The 24,380-nt window shown below is 45.6% G+C and overlaps 1 protein-coding gene across 2 annotated transcripts in view; it reads right to left on the reverse strand.

The window, feature by feature from the left end:
• The window catches only part of GRK6 (G protein-coupled receptor kinase 6), a 94,447-nt gene that overhangs the window by 26,451 nt on the left and 43,616 nt on the right, over positions 1 to 24,380 (reverse strand). For both annotated transcript variants that reach the window (XM_063927983.1, XM_063927984.1), the window contains exons 9-12: positions 21,134 to 21,324; positions 19,184 to 19,221; positions 18,997 to 19,086; positions 18,714 to 18,922 (exon numbers count right to left, since the gene is read on the reverse strand). In XM_063927983.1, the coding sequence (XP_063784053.1) occupies positions 18,714 to 18,922; positions 18,997 to 19,086; positions 19,184 to 19,221; positions 21,134 to 21,324 (528 nt within the window). The remainder of the gene's footprint in view (positions 1 to 18,713; positions 18,923 to 18,996; positions 19,087 to 19,183; positions 19,222 to 21,133; positions 21,325 to 24,380) is intronic.

A 24,380-nucleotide genomic window follows, 5' to 3' on the forward strand; every position in this document is an offset into this window, starting at 1 on the left:
ACCAAACATTAGGTGAAACTGGTATACTATTCAAAATGCTGGGTCATTTTTTGGGGTGTGAGGGGGGGAAATGGAAATTGTTTTTGCGTGCCGGTAATTAAAGGTTAAGGAGCAGTTCAATTGTTTCTGCCAATGGGCGCAACTGCATGATTTCTGCTCGTAGCCTCCTGAGGTGGCAAGCAGAAATCTACACAGGCGTCAGTTTTGGTGCCCAAATAGTTTAGACTGGTTTAGCTAAACTAGGTGCTTTTTGGCACGCTAAGTGCAATAAGTAATAAGGTGCCTTGCTCCTATTTGCATAACAATTGAATATCTCTGTCGGGTGCACTTTACTTATTGGTGGCCAAAAAACAATTGCGCCCCCCTTTATTAGCAAAATCAATAAATAAAAAAAAATAGTATTCTTTTGTTGTGTCACTCCTAATAACAACCTATTAGCAGTAAACTTTCAGGATGACCGCAAGGAGATTAGTGGTTTTTTTTTTTTTTCAAATTATTTAAAAATAGAGATATTAGTATAGTCCAGTACAGAATTATGTAACCTGAAAATTCAGATCAGATTTTGTTCCCTGACTTGTGTCTGGTCTGACAATTATAACAAGTGCCAAACTAAAAAGAACCAAAAAAGGTGAAGTCATAAATGCATACAAACTGTGAGAAATGCATTAAAAACACCCACTATGCCAAAAAAACATAAAAAAATAAAAGATATAGATATATATATATATATAATACAAACACTAGTGCCATCTATTGGTTGAAATCATAACTTACTCTTCACTTATCCTTTTATTAGGCCTTATTGATTGATGTTAAAAAGAAAGTTAGGGGTATAATCCATCGGGGGGCAATTAACCATTGGGCTCTTGAGAATATTGACATTTTAAAATATTCAATACATTTTGGGTTTCTCCGTTTTCTAATTCCACATCTTACAGGAAACTATCTAAAATAAAAAATTTTTATAGCAAACCTCACCATCACGGAAAAAAATAAATAAATAAATCTCTTAACAAAAGAACTACAGAGTAAATGGGTGGGTGCTTGGTGTTGCTCACTGGAAGAGGATACTACACAAGTCTGAAAAGACTCTTTTCTCTTGGATCTACTTAAGAGACACTAGACCAGTGATTACCAAACATTTTTGAATCACGGCGCCTGAGAGTATTAGAATTTTTTTATTTTCACGGCACCCCTAGGCCAAAAGTATCTAATTGAGAAATTTAGAAAAAAATATTACATTAAGTAAACTGTGTTTATATGTCATCCTTCTGTTCGATTGTGTGGTGAGTGACAGGATTTGCTTCGGTTTCTCCACATATTTTATGATTGGCAGCCACCAGCACTGGTTTTGCTTATTACATAGACCATAAATAGTTTGAATTGGTTCTGGACCACAAACCCAGGGCACCTCTTCAAGTGTCCCCAAGCACCCCAGGGTGCCACGACACACAGTTTGAGAACCACTGCACTAGACCATGGGGATGTCATAAAGCAGCCAATTGGGTATAAAGGTTCAGTATTGCAATGCTCAGCACCTTCTGTACAAAACTGGCATCCTTTGATGCATCTTCTCCCCACCAAGAAAAGAAAAAAAAAACAACAATGTAAAACCTGTATGGTCAATATTATACAGGGGGCTGCACAAAGCTGCTCAACCAAAGCAAAGCACTTTGGTACACTGTGCCTTAATAGCACCACCCAACATAACTGTATCAAATTTCATTAGCGATCCATTAGCTATCGTATGTTTTGACGTAGGCCAATCTCTTTTCTTTGTCTCTTTAATTTCGATTCCCTAAGGCAGTGGTTCCCAAACTTGGTCCTCAAGGCACCATAACGGTCCAGGATTTAAGGATATCAATGGCTGAGCAGATGGTTAAATCAAATTAATTGAAGTACTAATTAAGCCACCCGTGCTAATTAAGCCCATAGTGCCTTGAGGAACGAGTTTGGGAATCTCTGCACTAAGGACATCCAAATGATTGAAAATATCCTAATTTAAGCCAAACTTAGAAATTACCCAATTATGAAATTACCGTTTTACCAGAAAGTGCCACTAACTCAGATAGACAATCTCCTTGCCATGGAAATAGCTGGGAAAAGAAACAAAGGTTTTCCCAATGTGAGGCACTTCACCTCCTCAGTATTAAAAATATGAAACTCGAAAAGGCACTAGTGGGAGGACTGAATGGTGGTCTATCGCCCTCTTCTGGGAAAGGACAGCCTTTAAGCAACAATGTTTTAAATCAGTTTTCCAAACCACACTGTAAAAACATGAGCAAGCAGGCAAACTGATAGAAGTAGCCAAAAAACTCTTCACATCTCAAAACATGAGTATTCCAGACACTATTTCAATTTCTTGCCAAAGGAGGATTTGTATCTCTGAGAATGGTCTAAATTTATAATTTTCTTAATGATCATGGGCCCTCATTCCGAGTTGTTCGCTCGGTATTTTTCATCGCATCGCAGTGAAAATCCGCTTAGTACGCATGCGCAATGTTCGCACTGCGACTGCGCCAAGTAACTTTACTATGAAGAAAGTAATTTTACTCACGGCTTTTTCATCGCTCCGGCGATCGTAATGTGATTGACAGGAAATGGGTGTTACTGGGCGGAAACACGGCGTTTCAGGGGCGTGTGGCTGAAAACGCTACCGTTTCCGGAAAAAACGCAGGAGTGGCCGGGGAAACGGTGGGAGTGCCTGGGCGAACGCTGGGTGTGTTTGTGACGTCAACCAGGAACGACAAGCACTGAACTGATCGCACAGGCAGAGTAAGTCTGAAGCTACTCTGAAACTGCTAAGTAGTTAGTAATCGCATTATTGCGAATACATCGGTCGCAATTTTAAGAAGCTAAGATTCACTCCCAGTAGGCGGCGGCTTAGCGTGTGTAACTCTGCTAAATTCGCCTTGCGACCGATCAACTCGGAATGAGGGCCATGGATTCAACAGCATCACCATTAACACCTCAAGAACTAATCCCTGATGGTAAAACGGACCCTGAGTTAACAGGAGGTGCCTTAGGGAAAGATGCCTTGGCATCCTGAGAATGTCCATGTAACAAGACAACCTGGCACATCGGATTCCCTTGACATCCTCAGAACCTCCTCTTTACCTTTTTTGAAGACTGGAGAGAAGTAGCGCAATTGGATTAAACAGATAAATTAAGTGTTGGCAAGAAACTCCTGTCAATTTATTTTCCCAAAAACATTATTTGTGGTTTAACCAGGATGCCATCATGTCGATATCTGGCTCTCTTCACAATCACTCGTTGAGAGGCAGGACGTGCCTTCTGACATGATCAATCTCTAGCTTTCTAAACCTGGAATGAACACTGACTGTTCAGCACAATGCATGATCCTGCAACTTTACTTCACTGCAAGAGAGCCCTTTTTGCAAGGGCATTATCTGACTGGTTTCCCAAATTTTCATGCAAAAGAAAATGTCCATGAACAAGAGCTTTTACCATCACTCCTAATTTTTGGATATTGTAAGCTTGGCTTCCACTGGGAACAACATACAGTACCCCAAAAGCAACAAAGAAGGGCGGCATTCCCAACACCCCAGGAGGGTTGCAATCTATACTCATAATTTTTTTAAGGAATTGAGCAATTGTGACTTCTTTTGGTAGGTGCTCCTCACCCACCAATGAAGCGACCAATGCAAACTGTATGGTCTTAAAAGTTGACACCATCATCCCAGAATGTCCATACAGACAACAATGTACATTCGTCTGTCAGTTAATATGATACATTACTAGTCTGTATAATGAGTCTTGTCCACAAAAAAAAAAAAAATAAGAATTTACTTACCGATAATTCTATTTCTCGGAGTCCGTAGTGGATGCTGGGGTTCCTGAAAGGACCATGGGGAATAGCGGCTCCGCAGGAGACAGGGCACAAAAGTAAAGCTTTTACAGGTCAGGTGGTGTGTACTGGCTCCTCCCCCTATGACCCTCCTCCAGACTCCAGTTAGGTACTGTGCCCGGACGAGCGTACACAATAAGGGAGGATTTTGAATCCCGGGTAAGACTCATACCAGCCACACCAATCACACCGTACAACTTGTGATCTAAACCCAGTTAACAGTATGATAACAGAGGAGCCTCTGAAAGATGGCTTCCTAAACAATAACCCGAATTAGTTAACAATAACTATGTACAAGTATTGCAGATAATCCGCACTTGGGATGGGCGCCCAGCATCCACTACGGACTCCGAGAAATAGAATTATCGGTAAGTAAATTCTTATTTTCTCTATCGTCCTAAGTGGATGCTGGGGTTCCTGAAAGGACCATGGGGATTATACCAAAGCTCCCAAACGGGCGGGAGAGTGCGGATGACTCTGCAGCACCGAATGAGAGAACTCCAGGTCCTCCTTTGCCAGGGTATCAAATTTGTAAAAATTTACAAACGTGTTCTCCCCTGACCACGTAGCTGCTCGGCAGAGTTGTAATGCCGAGACCCCTCGGGCAGCCGCCCAAGATGAGCCCACCTTCCTTGCGGAATGGGCCTTAACAGATTTAGGCTGTGGCAGGCCTGCCACAGAATGTACAAGTTGAATTTTGTTACAAATCCAACGAGCAATCGACTGCTTAGAAGCAGGTGCACCCAACTTGTTGGGTGCATACAGTATAAACAGCGAGTCAGATTTTCTGACTCCAGCCGTCCTTTAAATGTATATTTTTAAGGCTCTGACAACGTCCAACAACTTGGAGTCCTTCAAGTCGTCTGTAGCCGCAGGCACTACAATAGGCTGGTTCAGGTGAAACGCTGATACCACCTTAGGGAGAAAATGCGGACGCGTCCGCAGCTCTGCCCTATGTCGAATGGAAAATTAAATAAGGGCTTTTATAAGACAAAGCCGCCAGTTCAGATACTCTCCCGGCCGAAGCCAGGGCCAGTAACATAGTCACTTTCCATGTGAGATATTTCAAATCCACATTCTTTAGTGGTTCAAACCAATTGGATTTGAGGAAATCTAAAACTACATTTAGATCCCACGGTGCCACCTTAGGCACCACAGGAGGCTGTATATGCAGTACTCCTTTGATAAAAATCTGGACCTCAGGGACTGACGCCAATTCTTTTTGGAAGAATATTGATAGGGCCGAAATTTGAAACCTTAATAGATCCCAATTTGAGACCCATAGACAATCCTGATTGCAGGAAATGTAGGAAAACGACCCAGTTGAAATTCCTCCATCGGAGCACTCCGCTGCTCGCACCACGCAACATATTTTCGCCAAATACGGCGATAATGCTTCGCGGTGACTTCCTTCCTTGCCTTTATCAAGGTAGGAATGACTTCTTCTGGAATGCCTTTTCCTTTTAGGATCTGGCATTCAAACGCCATGCCGTCAAACGCAGCCGCGGTAAGTCTTGAAAAAGACAAGGACCCTGCTGAAGCAGGTCCCTTCTCAGAAGTAGAGGCCACGGATCGTCCGTGACCATCTCTTGAAGTTCCGGGTACCAAGTCCTTCTTGGCCAATCCGGAGCCACTAGTCTTACTCCTCTTTGCCGTATAATCCTCAATACCTTTGGTATGAGAGGCAGAGGAGGAAACACATATACCGACTGGAACACCCAATGTGTTACCAGCGCGTCCACAGCTATTGCCTGCGGATCTCTTGACCTGGCGCAATACCTGTCCAGTGTTTTGTTGAGGCGAGACGCCATCATGTCCACCATTGGTTTTACCCAACGGTTTAATAGCATGTGGAAAACTTCTGGATGAAGTCCCCACTCTCCCGGGTGAAGGTCGTGTCTGCTGAGGAAGTCTGCTTCCCAGTTGTCCACGCCCGGGATGAATACTGCTGACAGTGCTATCACGTGATTCTCCGCCCAGCGAAGGATCCTGGCAGCTTCTGCCATTGCCCTCCTGCTTCTTGTGCCGCCCTGTCTGTTTACATGGGCGACTGCCGTGATGTTGTCCGACTGGATCAACACCGGTCTTCCTTGAAGCAGAGGTTTCGCCTGGCTTAGAGCATTGTAGATTGCTCTTAGTTCCAGAATGCTTATGTGAAGAGACTTTTTCAGGCTCGACCACACTCCCTGGAAATTTCTTCCCTGTGTGACTGCTCCCCAGCCTCTCAGGCTGGCATCCGTGGTCACCAGGATCCAATCCTGCATGCCGAATCTGCGGCCCTCCAATAGATGAGCCTCCTGCAACCACCACAGAAGGGATACCCTTGTCCTCGGCGACAGGGTTATCCGCAGGTGCATCTGAAGATGCGACCCTGACCATTTGTCCAACAGATCCCTTTGCATGGAATCTGCCGAAAGGGATTGCTTCGTAAGAAGCTACCATTTTTTCCCAGGACTCTTGTGCATTGATGTACAGACACCTTTCCTGGTTTTAGGAGGTTCCTGACCAGGTCAGATAACTCCTTGGCTTTTTCTTCGGGAAGAAAAACCTTTTTCTGAACTGTGTCCAGAATCATCCCCAGGAACAGCAGACGAGTTGTCGGCATTAATTGGGATTTTGGAATATTCAGAATCCATCCGTGCTGCTTTAGCACCTCTTGAGATAGTGCTAAACCCATCTCTAGCTGTTCTCTGGACCTTGCCCTTATTAGGAGATCGTCCAAGTATGGGATAATTAATACGCCTTTTCTTCGAAGAAGAAATATTATCTCGGCCATTACCTTTGTAAAGACCCGAGATGCCTTGGACAAACCAAACGGCAGCGTCTGAAACTGATAGTGACAGTTTTGTACAACGAACCTGAGGTACCCCTGGTGTGAGGGGTAATTGGAACGTGGAGATACGCATCCTTGATGTCCAAGGATACCATAAAGTCCCCTTCTTCCAGGTTCGCTATCACTGCTCTGAGTGACTCCATCTTGAACTTGAACTTCTTTATGTACAGGTTCAAGGACTTCAGATTTAGAATAGGCCTTACCGAGCCATCCGGCTTCGGTACCACAAAAAGAGTGGAATAATACCCCTTCCCTTGTTGTAGAAGAGGTACCTTGACTATCACCTGCTGAGAATACAGCTTGTGAATGGCTTCCAAAACCGTCTCCCTTTCTGAGGGGGACGTTGGTAAAGCAGACTTCAGGAAACGGCGAGGTGGCTCTGTCTCTAATTTCAACCTGTACCCCTGAGATATTATCTGCAGGATCCAGGGATTTACCTGCGAGTGAGCCCACTGCGCGCTGTAATTCTTGAGACGACCGCCTACCGCCCCCGAGTCCGCTTGCGAAGCCCCAGCGTCATGCTGAGGCTTTTGTAGAAGCCGGGGAGGGCTTCTGTTCCTGGGAAGGAGCTGCCTGTTGCTGTCTCTTCCCTCGTCCTCTGCCTCGTGGCAGATATGAATAGCCCTTTGCTCTCTTATTTTTAAAGGAACGAAAGGGCTGCGGTTGAAAGGTCGGTGCCTTTTTCTGTTGGGGAGTGACTTGAGGTAGAAAGGTGGATTTCCCGGCCGTAGCCGTGGCCACCAAATCCGATAGACCGACCCCAAATAACTCCTCTACGCATCGCCTGTCCACTGTCGTGTCCATAAAGCTCTTCTGGCCGAAATGGACATAGCACTTACCCGTGATGCCAGTGTGCAGATATCTCTCTGTGCATCACGCATATAAAGAAATGCATCCTTTATTTGTTCTAACGACAGTAAAATATTGTCCCTGTCCAGGGTATCAATATTTTCGATCAGGGACTCTGACCAAACTACCCCAGCACTGCACATCCAGGCAGTCGCAATAGCTGGTGTAGTATAACACCTGCATGTGTGTATATACCTTTTTGGATATTTTCCATCCTCCTATCTGATGGATCTTTAAGTGCGGCCGTCTCAGGAGAGGGTAACGCCACTTGTTTTGATAAGCGTGTTAGCGCTTTGTCCACCCTAGGAGGTGTTTCCCAGCGCTCCCTAACCTCTGGCGGGAAAGGGTATAAAGCCAATAACTTCTTTGAAATTAGCAGTTTTTTATCTGGGCACCCCACGCTTCATCACACACGTCATTTAATTCTTCTGATTCGGTAAAAACTACTGGTAGTTTTTTCACACCCCACATAATACCCTGTTTAGTGGTACCTGTAGTATCAGCTAAATGTAACATCTCCTTTATTGCCAAAATCATATAACGTGTGGCCCTACTGGAAAATACGGTTGATTCGTCACCTTCACCACCGGAATCAGTGCCTGTGTCTGGGTCTGTGTCGACCGACTGAGGCAAGGGGCGTTTTACAGCCCCTGACGGTGTTTGAGGCGCCTGGACAGGCACTAATTGAGTGTCCGGCCGCCTCATGTCGGCAAACGACTGCTTAAGCGAGTTGACGCTATCCCGTAATTCCACAAATAAAGGCATCCATTCTGGTGTCGACCCCCTAGGAGGTGACATCCTCATATTTGGCAATTGCTCCGCCTCCACACCAATAACGTCCTCATACATGTCGACACACACGTACCGACACACAGCAGACACACAGGGAATGCTCTATACGAAGACAGGACCCACTAGCCCTTTGGGGAGACAGAGGGAGAGTCTGCCAGCACACACCAAAAAGCGCTATATATGACAGGGATAGCCTTATGATTAAGTGCTCCCTTATAGCTGCTTTTATATTAATATATTGCCATTTATTTTGCCCCCCCTCTCTGTTATACCCTGTTTCTGTAGTGCAGTGCAGGGGAGAGACCTGGGAGCCTTCCTGACCAGCGGAGCTGTGACAGAAAATGGCGCCGTGTGCTGAGGAGATAGGCCCCGCCCCTTTTTCGGCGGGCTCGTCTCCCGCTATTTAGTACATTTAGGCAGGGGTAAATATCTCCATATAGCCTCTGGGGCTATATGTGAGGTATTTTTAGCCTTTTTAAAGGTTTTCATTTGCCTCCCAGGGCGCCCCCCCCCAGCGCCCTGCACCCTCAGTGACTGCCGTGTGAAGTGTGCTGAGAGGAAAATGGCGCACAGCTGCAGTGCTGTGCGCTACCTTAAGAAGACTGCAGGAGTCTTCAGCCGCCGATTCTGGACCTCTTCTTGCTTCAGCATCTGTGAGGGGGCCGGCGGCGTGGCTCCGGTGACCATCCAGGCTGTACCTGTGATCGTCCCTCTGGAGCTTCATGTCCAGTAGCCAAGAAGCCAATCCATCCTGCACGCAGGTGAGTTCACTTCTTCTCCCCTCTGTCCCTCGTTGCAGTGATCCTGTTGCCAGCAGGAATCACTGTAAAATAAAAAACCTAAGCTAAACTCTCTAAGCAGCTCTTTATGAGAGCCACCTAGAATTGCACCCTTCTCGGCCGGGCACAAAAATCTAACTGGAGTCTGGAGGAGGGTCATAGGGGGAGGAGCCAGTACACACCACCTGACCTGTAAAAGCTTTACTTTTGTGCCCTGTCTCCTGCGGAGCCGCTATTCCCCATGGTCCTTTCAGGAACCCCAGCATCCACTTAGGACGATAGAGAAAACACTGATGTTGAGTGTGGCACAGCAGACCCATTACAACAAGGCTCTGGATAGGAACTAGATCAGATGTTGGTATGTGATAATCTTAAGGGCCCCATACATTACAGCGACATGTCTGACCCTCATGTCGCATAAGATTTCCCTTGAACCGCCCGGTAGCCTCCCGGCCGGCAGGATTGCATAGGATACAGCGCATGCGGTCCTTTTGCATACGATGTATCTTATGCGATCCCAGCCATGCCTGCAGGATCCAAGATATCACGAGTGCAGCACTAACGATCTAGGGGTTCCGATCCGATGCTCACAGGACCGCGCATCGGATCGGATGTAAAACACATCTGATTTGCCACTTTCCATCCGATTTATCGGCCCGAAAGGTCGAAATCGGATGAAATGGGGCATTATCGTTGTAGTGTAACTGTGGAACTCTGTACAGATTCTTGCTAATGAGTCTGAACTAGATTTATAAGACTCAGCCTTGATACATACAGTAGATGTTCCAGGAAGTGAATACCCATCAGAACCTTGGACCTCAGAAGAGTGATCATGACAGCATTACATTTTATCAACACCCATGGAGCAAAAATCATGCAATCACAAATCTGAGAATGATGGCTTAGGTAACTTCCCATATTAAAAACAGGCAAATAATGCATCCTTGACATTCATGGAAACCATACACTTGCCCCATTCCATGTCACTGATAATGGATCCTAACAATTTCATCATGAAAACTATCCAACTAAAAGAATCCATTTGTTTTTTCCGGAACAAAAACATTTTGCGAAGCCCATGATCTTCTGTCAAGCGGCACTGAAACCATCAAACTTGTGGTTAGTAATGTGTGTGGGGCTTCCTGCAGTCCTGGCACTTGAAAGGGTATGTAATAATGCCTGTAGTGAGAAAAGATCTGGGCGGTTTTCTGAATAGATAAAGGTTATATTCCCGGTTCATTACGCCCCTCACCCAGAAATCTGAAAAGGAAATACCACCACCAATCTCGTTATAGCAGAAGACAAACCACAATAACACTGTTTCCTTAGGTTGTTAGGTGGCCTATAGTTTAAAGTTGTTGTTTTTTTGGGGGGTGGGGAAGGTTTAGAACTCAATCAGACTCTCCCCAGGACAGGACTAAGACCAGAAGTATAAATACTCCAGCACTAGGAAATGGAGATGGCAAGAAGGATGGTACTTCCTCTCCAGTTTTCAGGCAACCAAGCAATGCAAACTGATTCAACACATCTGCAGCTGTGTTATTAAAGAAATTAGTACTTCAATAATATATAAAAAGCCTATGCACCACCAGAGAAAGCACCCTGACCTGTGCGAATAAGAAATAAATAATAGGGTTGCATGCTGGGTGAGGTTAAAGAAAGGAGCATAAAACATATGGAGTATTTTAAAGTGCTATATGCTCCATGGTCCAATTTCCCTCGAGTGAATGAAAGAAAACCCTGCTTCTGTATCCAGCTCTATTCGGTCATAACAAGAGTTTGTCTGTAACACTTCTGTTGTGTGCAGGAGACAAGTCCCGGGTAAAAACACACAACAGCCACACATTTCATCAAACATTTGGCTTTTTAACCTTGTTTCTTCCCACATGATTTAAGTTTTTAAATAATTTGCTTGCTGACAGGAAGAAAGGAAACCTTGTCAGTTTTATTTCTGACTCTGTAGTGATTAAAACCACATGACTGTAGAAAAAGCATGACGATAGAGGAAAGCACGTACAAGATGAAGTTATATAATGGCCCTCTACAAGAAAACAATCTGGACAGTAAGACACAAATGAAAGTATGGGTGTCTGCTGTTGATCAGATACCAAGGGACGATTCAGAGTTGCAAGTTATCCGCAATTTTACTTGCATTGCATGCATGGAATGTTGTGTGGCTATTGCCTATATTCCAAGTTGTACGCATTCATAGGACCGCATTCCCTAGCATCAGCGCAAACTTATACAAGCCCTATCCCTAACTTTGGGGCAAGAGAAAACACAGGCCCTTATTTAGGCTGGATTGCAAAAATAACTAAAAATAGGATTTTTGTTACCTACCGGTAAATCCTTTTCTCATTGTCCGTAGAGGATGCTAGGGTCCACATTAGTACCATGGGGTATAGACGGGTCCACCAGGAGCCATTGGCACATTAAGAGTTTGAGTGTAGGGGCTCTATGCCCCTCCTACCAGACTCAGTCTAGAAACTGTGCCCGAGGAGACGGACATCTTCGAGGGAAGAATTTAACACAGATAGTGGAGAGATTCATACCAGCTCACACATACAAGGCACATCAAGCTAATTTAGCTTGAAAACTCAGCAACCGCTGAAAACATTACTTACCAAGTAACAATACAATACTTAACTAAAAACAAAGTTGTACTGAACCAGATGATAATTGCAGGAAAACGAAGCGCTGGGCGGGCTCCCAGCATCCTCTACGAACTACGAGAAAGGGATTTACCGGTAGGTAACCAAAATCCTATTTTTTCTTACGTCCTAGAGGATGCTGGGGTCCACATTAGTACCATGGGGATGTACCAAAGCTCCCAGAACTGGAGGGAGAGCTCGGAGGCTCCTGCTGAACTGATTGACTGAACTTCAGATCATCAGAGGCCAAAGTATCGAACTTGTAGAACTTTGCAAACGTGTTCGACCCAGACCAAGTTGCAGCTCGGCAAAGTTGTAACGCCGAGACACCCCGGGCAGCCGCCCAGGAAGACCCCACCTTACGAGTAGAGTGGGCCTCGACAGACGTAGGACACGGCAAGCCTGCTGTAGAATACGCATGCTGGATAGTGAACCTGATCAAGCGAGAGATCGTCTGCTTAGAAGCAGGACACCCAATTTTCTTGGGGTCATACAGGACAAACAGAGAGTCCGATTTCCTGTGACGAGCAGTCCTCTTCACATAGATTTTCAGAGCCCTTACAACATCCAAGGACTTTGATGAAATTGAGGAGTCCGTAGCCACTGGCACCACACTAAGTTGGTTGATATGAATGCCGACACAACTTTCGGAAGAAACTGCTGACGTGTCCGGAGCTCAGCTCTATCTTCGTGGAAGATCAAGTATGGGCTTTTACAGGACAAAGTCCCCAACTCCGACACACGTCTAGCAGAAGCTAAAGCCAACAAAGTGATAGCCTTCCATGTAAGAAATTTGACCTCAACCACCTGTAGAGGCTCAAACCGTTCCGATTGGAGGAACTGCAACACCACGTTAAAGGTCCCAAGGCGGTACAAAGGGAGGTTGGATGTGCAGAACTCCCTTAAAAAAGGTCTGAACCTCAGGGAGGGCAGTCAATTGTTTTTGGAAGAAAATGGATAGGGCCGAAATCTGGACCTTCACAGATCCCAACCTCAGGCCCATATCCACACCAGCTTGCAGGAAGAGGAGAAACCGTCCCAGTTGAAACTCCACCGCAGGAAATTTCTTGGACTCACACTAAGATACATATTTTTTTCCAAATTCGATGGTAATGTATTACTCCTTTACTAGCCTGTATCAGGGTAGGAATAAACATGTTCAGAATGCCCTTCCGAGTTAGTATCATGCGTTCAACCTCCATGCTGTCAAACGTAGCCGCGGTAGGTCTTGATAGGCGAACGGCCCCTGCTGCAGCAGGTCCTCCTGAAGAGGAAGAGGCCTCGGCTCATCTTGCAGTAGATCCAGAAGACCCGCGTACCAAGTCCTTCTTGGCCAGTCTGGAGCAATGAGGATCACTTGAACCCTTGTTCTCCTTATGAGCTTTAGAACTCTTGGGATGAGTGGAAGTGGAGGAAACACGTACACCGACTGGAATACCCACGGAGTCACTAGGGCGTCCACCGCCACTACTTGCGGGTCCCTCGACCTGTAACAATATCGCCGAAGATTCTTGTTGAGACGAGAGGTCATCATGTCGATCTGGGGTACGCCCCAAAGATCTGTTACCTCCCTGAACACCTTCGGATGGAGGCCCCTCTCCCCTGGATGGAGATCGTGTCTGCTAAGGAAGTCCGCTTCCCAGTTGTCTACTCCCGGAATGAAGATTGCTGACAGCGCCAACGCGTGCTTTTCTGACCAGAGGATGATTCTTGCTGCCATTGCAGCTCTGCTCTTCGTTCCACCCTGTCGGTTTATGAAAGCTACCGTTGTCACATTGTCCGACTGCACTTGAATAGCCCTATTTCTCAGAAGATGGGCCGCTTGGAGAAGACCGTTGTAGACAGCTCTTAGTTCCAGAATTGTGATTTTGGAAGATTCAGGATCCAACCATGTTCCCTGAGAAGCTGGGTCGTGAGTGTTATGGACAGTAACAGCTTCTCCTTGGACGATGCCTTCACCAGCAGACCGTCCAGATACGGAATTATGTTCAACCCCTGTCTGCAGAGGAGAATCATCATTTCCGCCATCACCTTGGTGAATACCCTCGGTGCTGTTGAGAGGCCGAATGGCAGGGCCTGGAACTGGAAATGACAATCCAGTAATGCGAAATGGAGATCAGCCTGATGCGGCAGCCAAATCGGAATGTGGAGGTACGCATCCTTGATATCCAGGGATACTAGGAATTCCCCCTCCTCCAGACCTGATATCACTGCCCTTAGAGACACCATTTTGAACTTGAACTCCCTCAGAAAGGGGTTTAGTGATTTTAAGTTCAGAATGGGCCTGACCGAACCATCTGGTTTCGGTACCACAAAGAGGTTCGAATAGTAACCTTTGTTTTGCATAAGAGGAGGTACTGGTACAATAACTTGTGCCTCCACCAACTTCTGGACTGCTTCTTGCAGGACAGTCCTGTCTGTCAGCAGAGCTGGCAAGCCTGATCTGAAAAATCGGTGAGGAGGGAGATTTTGAAATTCCAGCGTGTATCCCTGGGACACAATATCTTGCACCCAGGGGTCCAGGCCGGAGGACACCCAGACATGACTAAATATGTCCGAGTCTCGCTCCCACCAGACCCACCTCCGGGGCATGCAGTCCACCGTTATGCGGAGGACTTTGGGGTACCTGAAGCAGGTTTCTGTTCCTGGGAACCTGAAGCCGCAGGTTTCTTGAACTTGGGCTGACCTCCCTGAATGAAGATGTTGGACGGCTTGGCCTTTCTCGGCCTGTTAGACCGAAAGGGCTGTGATGTAACTGAAGAAAAGTGTTTCTTCGGAGCAGGTGTAGCTGAGGGAAGAAAGGGTGACTTACCAGCCATAGCCGTGGAGATTCACGCATCTAACGTTTCCCCAAAGAGAGCCTTACCTGTGTAGGGTAGGGTCTCCACATTTCTCCTGGATTCCGCGTCAGCAGACCACTGGCGCAACCACAGTTCTCGACGAGCTGATACTGACATGGAGAAAATCCCTGCAACCATGGAACCCAGGTCTTTCATGGATGCTACCAGAAATCCTGCCGAATCCTGAATGTTACGTAAAAACAATTCAACATCACATTTCTCCATAGTATCCAAGTCCTCAAGTAACGTGCCTGACCACTTTACTATAGCTTTGGCAATCCAAGCACTGGCAATAGTGGGACGTAGGATTGCCCCAGAAGCCGTGTACATGGATTTGAGCGTATTATCAATTTTACGATCATCCAGCTCTTTCAAAGCGGTAGATCCTGGAACAGGTAAAACCACCTTTTTTGAGAGTCTGGATACCGACACGTCAACAATAGGTGGGTTTTCCCATTTTTCCTATCCTCTACCGGGAAAGGAAACGCTACCAGAACCCTTTTAGGTATCTGGAATTTTTTATCCGTGTTTTCCCAAGCCTTTTCAAATATAGCACTTAATTCCTTTGACGCAGGTAAGGTTAGCGAGGCTTTCTTATTTTCAGTGAAGTAAGCCTCCTCAACCTGCTCGGGTGTTGTATCAGCAATATTCAACACATCCCCAATAGCCTCTATCATCAACTGCACCCCTTTTGCAAGAGATGCACTTCCTGCAACACATCCCTGTCACCATCTGCAGTATCAGAATCGGTATCGGTATCATCCTGCATGATCTGAGCAAGAGCACGTTTATGTGAATATACAGCGGGGAGCCCTGATGTACCAGAACTGGGCCAGACTGCCATAGAATTCTGTAAAGCCTGAGTTGCAGATTCATTTTGTGCAACCCTATTTGAAATCTGAGAAATCATAGATTTGATAGAGAATAACCACTAAGGCTCCCTTGCTGGAATCTGTGCTAAACCAGTGCAATCCTGATTATATGGAATGGGATCATCCTGAGAGGACATATCCTCTGCAGCATATGACACAGAGTCCCTGGACATTGCTTAATGGAGACCACAGCCACTCCACTCCACTCCACTCCACTCCACTCCACTCCACTCCACTCCACTCCACTCACAGGGGAGGGCAGAGTTTCACCCCCAAGAATGGCAAGAGAGAGACAGAGATTGGAGCCAACCCACACACGGCGCTTTTAATATAAAGGGAGACCTCCTATCAGCGCTGACTGTGCACCTTAATAGGTTACACAGTCATTTTGCAGCCTCCCCCCCTTCTACAACCCCCTGGTACCGTGATAGCTGGAGTTTCTGTGGAGGGACTTGCTCTTCACTGACAGTGGTGTGCCGGCAGGAAAATGGCGCGGAATGCTGCTGGGTCCGCTCCGAGGAGAAGCTCCACCCCCCAAAATGGCGCTGTCTTCCTGCTCTTCATAGGATTATACTGGCCTGAGGATTTGTGCTGGCTGAGATCCGGGGACCCCGACAGGCTGTGTGACCAGTGTAGGGTGTAGGCGCTGGCTCAGGGCGCCCCTCACAGCGCCGCACTATGTACCGCTGAGCCTCCGGAGCGCAGTCGTGACTCACTCGCCACAAGTCTTCAGCTCTGTAAGGGGGTGGCGGCATACTGCCAGGGTGAGCAATCCCCTGTGGCGGAGAACGATCTATCCCCGCAGGAGCTCAGTGTCCTGTCAGTGGAGATAGCGGCTCAGACCCCGCAGGGCGGACACTGCTCCCCCCCTTAGTCTCACGAAGCAGGGAGGCTGTTGCCAGCAGCCTCCCTGTAAAATAATAAACTCAGATAAACATTACTAGAGAAACTCTGTAGAGCTCCCATAGCTGTGACCGGCTCCTCCGGACACATTTTCTAAACTGAGTCTGGTAGGAGGGGCATAGAGGGAGGAGCCAGCCCACACTCTCAAACTCTTAAAATGCCAATGGTTCCTAGTGGACCAGTCTATACCCCATGGTACTAATGTGGACCCCAGCATCCTCTAGGACGTAAGAGAAAAGCAGTTGCTACGATCAAATAGTTGCTGCCCAGAAATAAAGGAAAAACACCCACTGCAGAAATTGCAAATGCATCGCAATGCGCGATGTGATCACATAACTATATGCAAATACCGGAACATTGAAGAGTTTATTAATCTGCGACAGGCACGGTCGTCCATAATTCTGCATACACAAGAGGCTGGAAGTGGTCATCGCTGACATCAGAGACCCACCCGAAAAAGCCTTGCCACACCTACAGTTTTTCAAACACAACTGCAAAATGCCATGTTTCTTCTCCTAAATGCTGGCTCCCTGTCAATCAACATGCGATTGCGTTGAAGCACAATGCGTTTGCAAAAAATTAATGCAAACCATGGGTGCGCACGCGCAATATGAACGTTGCGCATGTGCAGTCGTTCCATAATTGGCCGGACTGCGGTTTTTCTTAATTTTTCGATCCGCGCCGAATAGGGTGCATAGTCTATAATTCTGTCTTCACATACTCAACTCGTCCTCACTAACCTTAGCCTACGTGCTAAGTTTACCACCCTTTACGCTCACTCAGCCAAAAGTGGAGATGCATGTTACTTGGAGTAGCTGCAGAAGCATACGTTCAGCTACAGAGCATCCAAAGTGCTAAAACTCGCAAGATCCACCCGCAAGACTTAAGCCAACCACATCATTGCTAACCATTGTGTCATCAATTCATCATCCACCTCTGATGTCCCTGCCAATCAAGCAGCTTGATGAAAGTTAGTGACTACAGTTGAAACCAGTGTTACCAATATTGCATATGGGAGGAGTGTGTTGCCGATATTCTACTTATACCGTGATATATCGCTCCCTTTGCATCTTGAAAGAATGAAAAAAATAAATACACTTTGTCTTATTTCCTCTTTTAAAACTGAATTCAATAGAGACTTCAGTTCTGACCCTTTTCTGATGATTTTTTTTTTAATACACAAAAATAAATAAAAATACCATGGCACTTTTCATGGGGGAAGCTTCCAATCTTTTACTGAACAAACAAAGCTTGCCATTACAGTAAACGCTAGCTCTGCACCTTGCTCTAGAACAGGTATTCCCAACCTCGGTCCTCAAGGCACACTAAAGCGCACTACACACTTGCCGATGCATTCAATTTTGACAATGATCGATCTGAATGATGATCGACCATCGTCCTAATTGACTTGCATTGCAAAGCGACGGAGAACCAATGATGAATGACCGCGGGGACGCGCATCGTTCATCGTTGGTGCATATGAACGATTTCTCGTATATTACTGAATAAGAAAATTCATATCGCCTGCACACATCAGCAAGTGTGTAGTGCGCTTAACAGGCAGGTTTTAGTAATATACAAGCTGCAGCACAGATGATTAAATCAAAGTAACTGAGGTACTAATTAAGTCACCTGTGCTCAAGCATGGCTATTACTAAAGCCTGGACTGTTTAGTGTGCCTTGAGGACAGAGGGAATGCCTATTCTAGAAGAAGAAGTGTCAGCATATGCAGAGGTTACAAATCCTAATTACACAAGTAAGCAACCCAAAGCTAGTCTTCCGGTCAGCAGATGTTTAGCGGTTGAAGAAAGTGTCCCACACTTATTTTCTTGCCAAATCACAATCCAGTTATATAACCTACCTCTACTCACAACAGGCCTAATTCAGACCTGATCGCAGCAGCAAAGTTTTTCTCTAATGGGCAAAACCATGTGCACTGCAGGTGGGGGCAGATGTAACATGTGCAGAGCGAGTTAGATTTGGGTGGGGTGTGTTCAAACTGAAATCTAAAAATAAAGCAGCCAGTATTTACTCTGCACAGAAACAAAATAACCCACCCAAATGTAACTCTCTGCACATGTTACATTTGCCCCACCTGCAGTGCACATGGTTTTGCCCATTAGAGAAAGATTTTGCTGCTGCGATCAGATCTGAATTAGGCCCAATAACAACTACTGCTCACATTCGTGTTATAGGTTTAAAGACTGTTTTTCTAATAATAACCAGAGTGTAAATTCACTGTTGAAAATCATTTGGACATCGTCTAGCAACACACTCCATCACAAAAAGGTGATCTGTTAAACTCCAAGCATTGTCGCTTCCTCACCATGGCACAGAGAGATTTTGCTTCTTGGCTGAACTTGGCAGAATATTCCTCTTGGCCCTCCTTTACCAGGCGCTCCACCTCCTCACGCTTGATCTTTCTCTTCCTCTGCTGGAAAGGGGACTGTCCTTCAATCATTTCATAGAGCAGACAACCCAGTGCCCACCAGTCCGGGCTAAACGTGTAGTGCTCATTCCTCACCACTTCCGGCGCTAAGAAGAAACAAAAGTAGTGATACCACGATCCTCTCCAGCATTATCCATGTTCACCTCGATTTCTTACTCACCCATGTAGCCCACAGTGCCTACTCTTCCTTTAATAGTCTGGCCCTCTGGAATGTGCACAGCAAGTCCCAGATCAGAGATCCGAATGTGACCTTTAGCAATAAGAGAAGTAGTATTAAAAACTTGTCAGGGAGATAGATTTCCTGGGTCCCAACATCAGATAATGATATACAGTATATTAGGGCTTACCATGGTCATCCAGCAAAATGTTTTCTGGTTTTAAGTCTCTGTACAAAAAGTAATTTAAATGAGTTAACCAATAAAACAGCAAGTGAACACAAAACAAATTGTTATGTACTGTGCTCAATTTGCGAGAGAGTCTATAAAGGTACATTATCAATTGTACACACAGTATGGTCTGTTGTCAAAGTACGTACAGTTTACCCCTTTACGTGTTTCAGATATTACACTGGTTAAGGAGTGGTGTGTACAGGTACAAATAAAGGTTAAGCCCTCAGGACCCTTTTCTTTAGGTAGTCAAATCATGTTGTGTGTGTGTGTGTGTGTGTGTGTGTGTGTGTGTGTGTGTGTGTGTGTGTGTGTGTGTGTGTGTGTGTGTGTGTATATATAAAGGCAATGTAAGCTGTAGTTCAGCATAATGATATGCATCTGAAAGAGCGGTGTCCACCCTGAGCGTGATCGATCATGCAAACACAGACTCTACAGGTGTGACAAGTGTCAGCGTTTGCCTCTCTCTGGCGATAGCAGGGCTTGTCAGACTGCCAATGGGGACAGTCAGAGAGAGATCACCAATCTGCAGGGGGTAAGAAATGTATAGATTCAGGGAGGATGCTAATCACATCTCCAGTGAGTACGCTCATTTGTTCTGTGAGTCAAGTATTAGCAATCATCATGGGGCCATCACTGGGAGAGGGGCCAGGGGCAGGTGGACCATACCGGAGTCCAGACCCAGGAGATAGGAATCCAATAGAGGAGCACCAATGTAAAGCGTGGAAAGTGGAGATCATAGGGAGATGCATCACTGATGATGGTATTGCCTTAAGGGCCCAACAGATTGGGCGACCCGCCGCTGAGCTGCCCGACCACCGATACGGCAGATGGGCGACCCGGCGGTGGTGGGAGTGAAGTTTCTTCACTCTTCCCGTCACCCGGCGCCAGAGCAATGCATGCTAATATGGACAATCTCGTCCAAATTGGCCTGCATGCATAACCGACGGGGCACCAATGATGAACAAGCGTGGGGCCGCGCATCGTTGGTGCCTACACACTGCACGATATGAACGAGAACGTTCATATCGTGCAGTATTATCTGCCAGTGTGTAGGACCCTTTACAGACACCTAGAGAGAAACAATGCGACAAACGGACTGTGTCCAAGACGTACACTACCAGAGGTTGGCTTTAGACATTGATAATTACTCTATATGGCTTTCCCCATATGTTATTTTACAAGGTTATTGTGGTTTGGGTTTAATAAATAGAAACATTCTTTATTCAGATATGTGTGTGGGTGTAACAATAACTTCCAGAGTACATGGTACTAGTGGTGGGTGCGTCTGGAGCTGTACTTGTGATCTCTAGCTTTTCTCCCTTGCCCCTAATTAGCAAAGTCTGAAGGGCAATCACAGGAGCACCACATTGTCAGACCTAAAGCTTACTAGGCTCATCTAATGCAGATACAGACACATCCAACACTTAGCTGAGCTTCAAATGTCAGTTCAGCTAGTTTCTATGTTGTATGTTAGCTTTACCGGTATGCTTAAGAGTATATGTTTGGCGCTACTGGTGTAATTCTGTTGGACAAAGTTGGTATAAGCTGGTCATCGCCTGTACACAGCATACCAACTCTTCATAGTGGATATATAAGGACATTTACACAGTCACACATACTATTTAATTTCTCCACGGACACAAAATTAAAGCTTCTACCAAATATTACAAAAGACGATTCCTTTATGCACAGCTAAATCTGTGCAGTCCTGCCTCTCGTTCTCTGATGTGGTTACACTGACGTATCATGTAACTACCGTATATTATTGGAGATTGTTTTTACTGCCAGCGAAGTGCTTCAGGCATTCTGGTAACATTGATAGTTTAAGTATTATCTTTACTGCATTGTCATAATATAGCCATTGTGTTGGCTTTCATAGAACATTGTAACTTAAACACTAGTCCATACCTGTACACTATTCTTTCTTGGTGTAGATCTTGGAGTCCACAGCAGATTTCCGCAGCATAAAATATTGCTCGGTCCTGATCAAACCCTGACTCTCCCATGTGATAAATGTGAAACTTCAAATCCCCTCCATTCATTAGCGTTAGCACCAGGCAGAGAGCGTCTTTTGTCTCATATGAATAAGCCAGACTAACCTGCAAAGGTGACAAGTAAAATGTATGTTTAGTGACATGCAGATATTTCCATCTGTACACAGACTTAATGCACTAGAATTTGCATGTATAGGAAGATTTACATTGGTCGGTCAGTGAAAGGAAAAGGTAATGCAGGTAAACACTTTCCATCGTATCCAGTACTACAGATGGAGGTCTAAAACCAAAATAAATATATAATGCTAAGTGGCCAATATTGGAGACGCTGCAAGTATTTGCTAACCCTACTTGTTCCATTTTCTAATGTATTCTGTCCAATGGGATTTATGTGACAGGCTCAGACATCAATGCAACACCATAGAACACGCTCTCATTTGAAGTAGAGCATACGTGGCTATATTTCAAGCAAATGTTCATTAATATTTATAGCTCGACACATTTGCATTTATTGTAAGGGTGATCCATCACTTGGTTTCTATGTCATGCAAAAACAGTAGAACATTCTAAAGGTATATAGCAGTTGACAAACACTAAAATAGGATTGTATGCATTCCTATATCAATTAGTAGCAGGAGGATTTTGTATTATGTATGCAACATACCATACATCACATGGGTTAATGGGGTTACACTCTGTCAGTCCCTACAATGGTCGTCAGGCAATATAAAAAATGGGATTTTTGTCCTTGCCTGTAAAATCCTTTTCTCAGAGTCCATGGAGAACACAGGGATCACTATAAGTATGAGTGGTGAGGCTAGCCTGGGCACCAAACCGTTAAATATCTTTACCCAGCAGCACAGGTTCCCTCTCCCCCTATACCCTGCACCCAGCTCAGGCTTCAAGTTAAAGTGAATAAACCCAAAAGCAGGGAGAAGGAAGGAGATAGAAGATTGGTGTACACACACATCAAACATACAGAGGCATGAAGAAAAGGGAAACTGGTAAGGAACCGGAGGCGATGTTGTCAAATTAATAAAATTTAATGAACGTATGAGAAGAGGACCATGAAATGCCGACAGCCCTGGTGGAATAAGCACGTATGGAGGCCACACAATTAGCCTGTCGAATAGTCGAATATTCAGGTGGAGCCACCTAACCAAGGTCTGTTGAGTGGCCAGCCAGCACAGTTTGTTGAAACCATACAGAACAAAAAGGTAAATCAGATTTGCGAAAATCCTGAGTTCTGTCTACATAAATCCAGAGGGCCAGCACAACGTCCAAGGCGGCCTGCTCTGGGGAATCATCGGGCACCTGAAAGGATGGAACCACAATCTCCTGATTGATGTGGAAATGGCATACGACTTTAGGAAGATGACCCAGGCGTGTGCGAAGAATAATTCGGTCTAGATGGAAAATAATTAAAGGAGAGCGCCAAGGCAAGGCGCTCAAATTAGAGACCAATAGGGACAAAGCAATTGCAAGTAGAAATACAGTCTTTCATAAAAGCCAGCCATGGTCAACAGTATCAATGGGTTCGAAAAGTGGCAGACTGTAAAGCCCTTAGGACAGGAGACAAGTTCCACGGAGCCACCAGTGGAACAAACATGGAGAATCCCCTGCAGAAAGGTCTGCACATCAGGCAGAAGCGCCACCTTACGTTGGAAAAGGGACAAAAGTGCTGAAATCTGTACTTTGAGTGAGGAAAGGCCTATGTTCAGACCTAACTGGAGAAACAACAAGACTCTGGCGAAACAAAAAGATCTAGGGTTGAAACCTCGAACCGCACACCACTCAAACCCTGTGGTAGATCCAGGTGGAGGAAGGTATTCTCGCATTAAGCATTGTGCCGATAATGGACGAAGAGAACCCTTTAGCTTTTAGGATGCATGTCTCATGAGCCACCCAGTCAAGATCCAGAAGTAAGAGTGGGCTGCTAGACAGGAGGTCCTGCCAGAGCAAAAGAAGCCACGGGACATCGATGGAAAAATTTAGAAGATTAGTGTACCAAGCTCACAATTCAGAGCTGTAAGGATCACTGTGCTGCCCTCCAACTTCAACTTGCAGAGAACCAGCAGAATCATCGTGGTTGGAGGAAATTCGTAGATGAGCGGAAAACTTCACTGAACTTCCAGGGCATCCACTAGAAGGGCTCCCAGATCTCTTATGCGAGAGCAAGACCTTGGGAGCTTGCGATTGTAATGGGAGGTATTCATGTCAATGTTGGACAGCCCCTGCGCTGAACAAGGAGACGAAAAAGACCTCTAGATGGAGAGACCATTGTCCCACATGATCATCCTGTCGACTTAGAAAGTAGCTTCCCAGTTCTGAGCCCTGTGAATGTAAACCGCTGACAGAGCTGGGAGATACTGTCCTGCCCACTGAAGAATGCAAATCACCTCTCTCAGTTCACCCCGAAAGCAGGTACCTCCCTGATGATTTATGTAGACGACGGTTGTCGCGTTGTCCGACTGTACTTTTACCAGAGAGTGCCTAAGAAAATCCTTTGCGTGGCAAAGGGCTCTGTATAATGCTCTTGGGATCTTATTTAGGTTGGCATCCACAATTTCTGCGATCATGCTGAAATTGCAGTGCGACTGCAATTGTGGTGTGGTCACAGGGGGGAGGGAGTCTGTTCTGCTGGGTAAAGAGATTTAACTGTTTGGTGCCCAGGCTAGCATTACCACCCATACCCATAGTGATCCCTGTGTCCCCCATGGATGAAAGAGACCTAATTCTACTTACATATAAGACTATCAACAAAATCAACATACACCTCTTCACTTGTCTCAACACTTCTCCTAACTCAAACTCTACTCTGTGTCTCTCATCCACACTCATTACCTGTTAATGTTCACGCGATACGGGATGTTTTTGGCCTGCACCCACTCTACGGAATGACCTCCCACAAGACCATTTTGCTCCCATAGATGGCTTGATGGTTCGAATGACAGAAATCTTACCTCTTCAAGTAAGCTATACATACTAATCCCCCAATTACCTCCCCGCTATACAGTTTACTCTATACTTGCATCTGTTCTCTTTCCACATTCATACAACCCACTGCCTCAAAGTCGACACTTATAGAGTGTAATCTTGCAAACAGGTCCCTCTTTCCTGTCTTCTAAAAGCCTCATTTTATTCCCAACAGTAAACTTCAA

This window comes from Pseudophryne corroboree, chromosome 6 (genome assembly GCF_028390025.1).
Source record: "Pseudophryne corroboree isolate aPseCor3 chromosome 6, aPseCor3.hap2, whole genome shotgun sequence".
NCBI lineage: Eukaryota > Metazoa > Chordata > Amphibia > Anura > Myobatrachidae > Pseudophryne > Pseudophryne corroboree.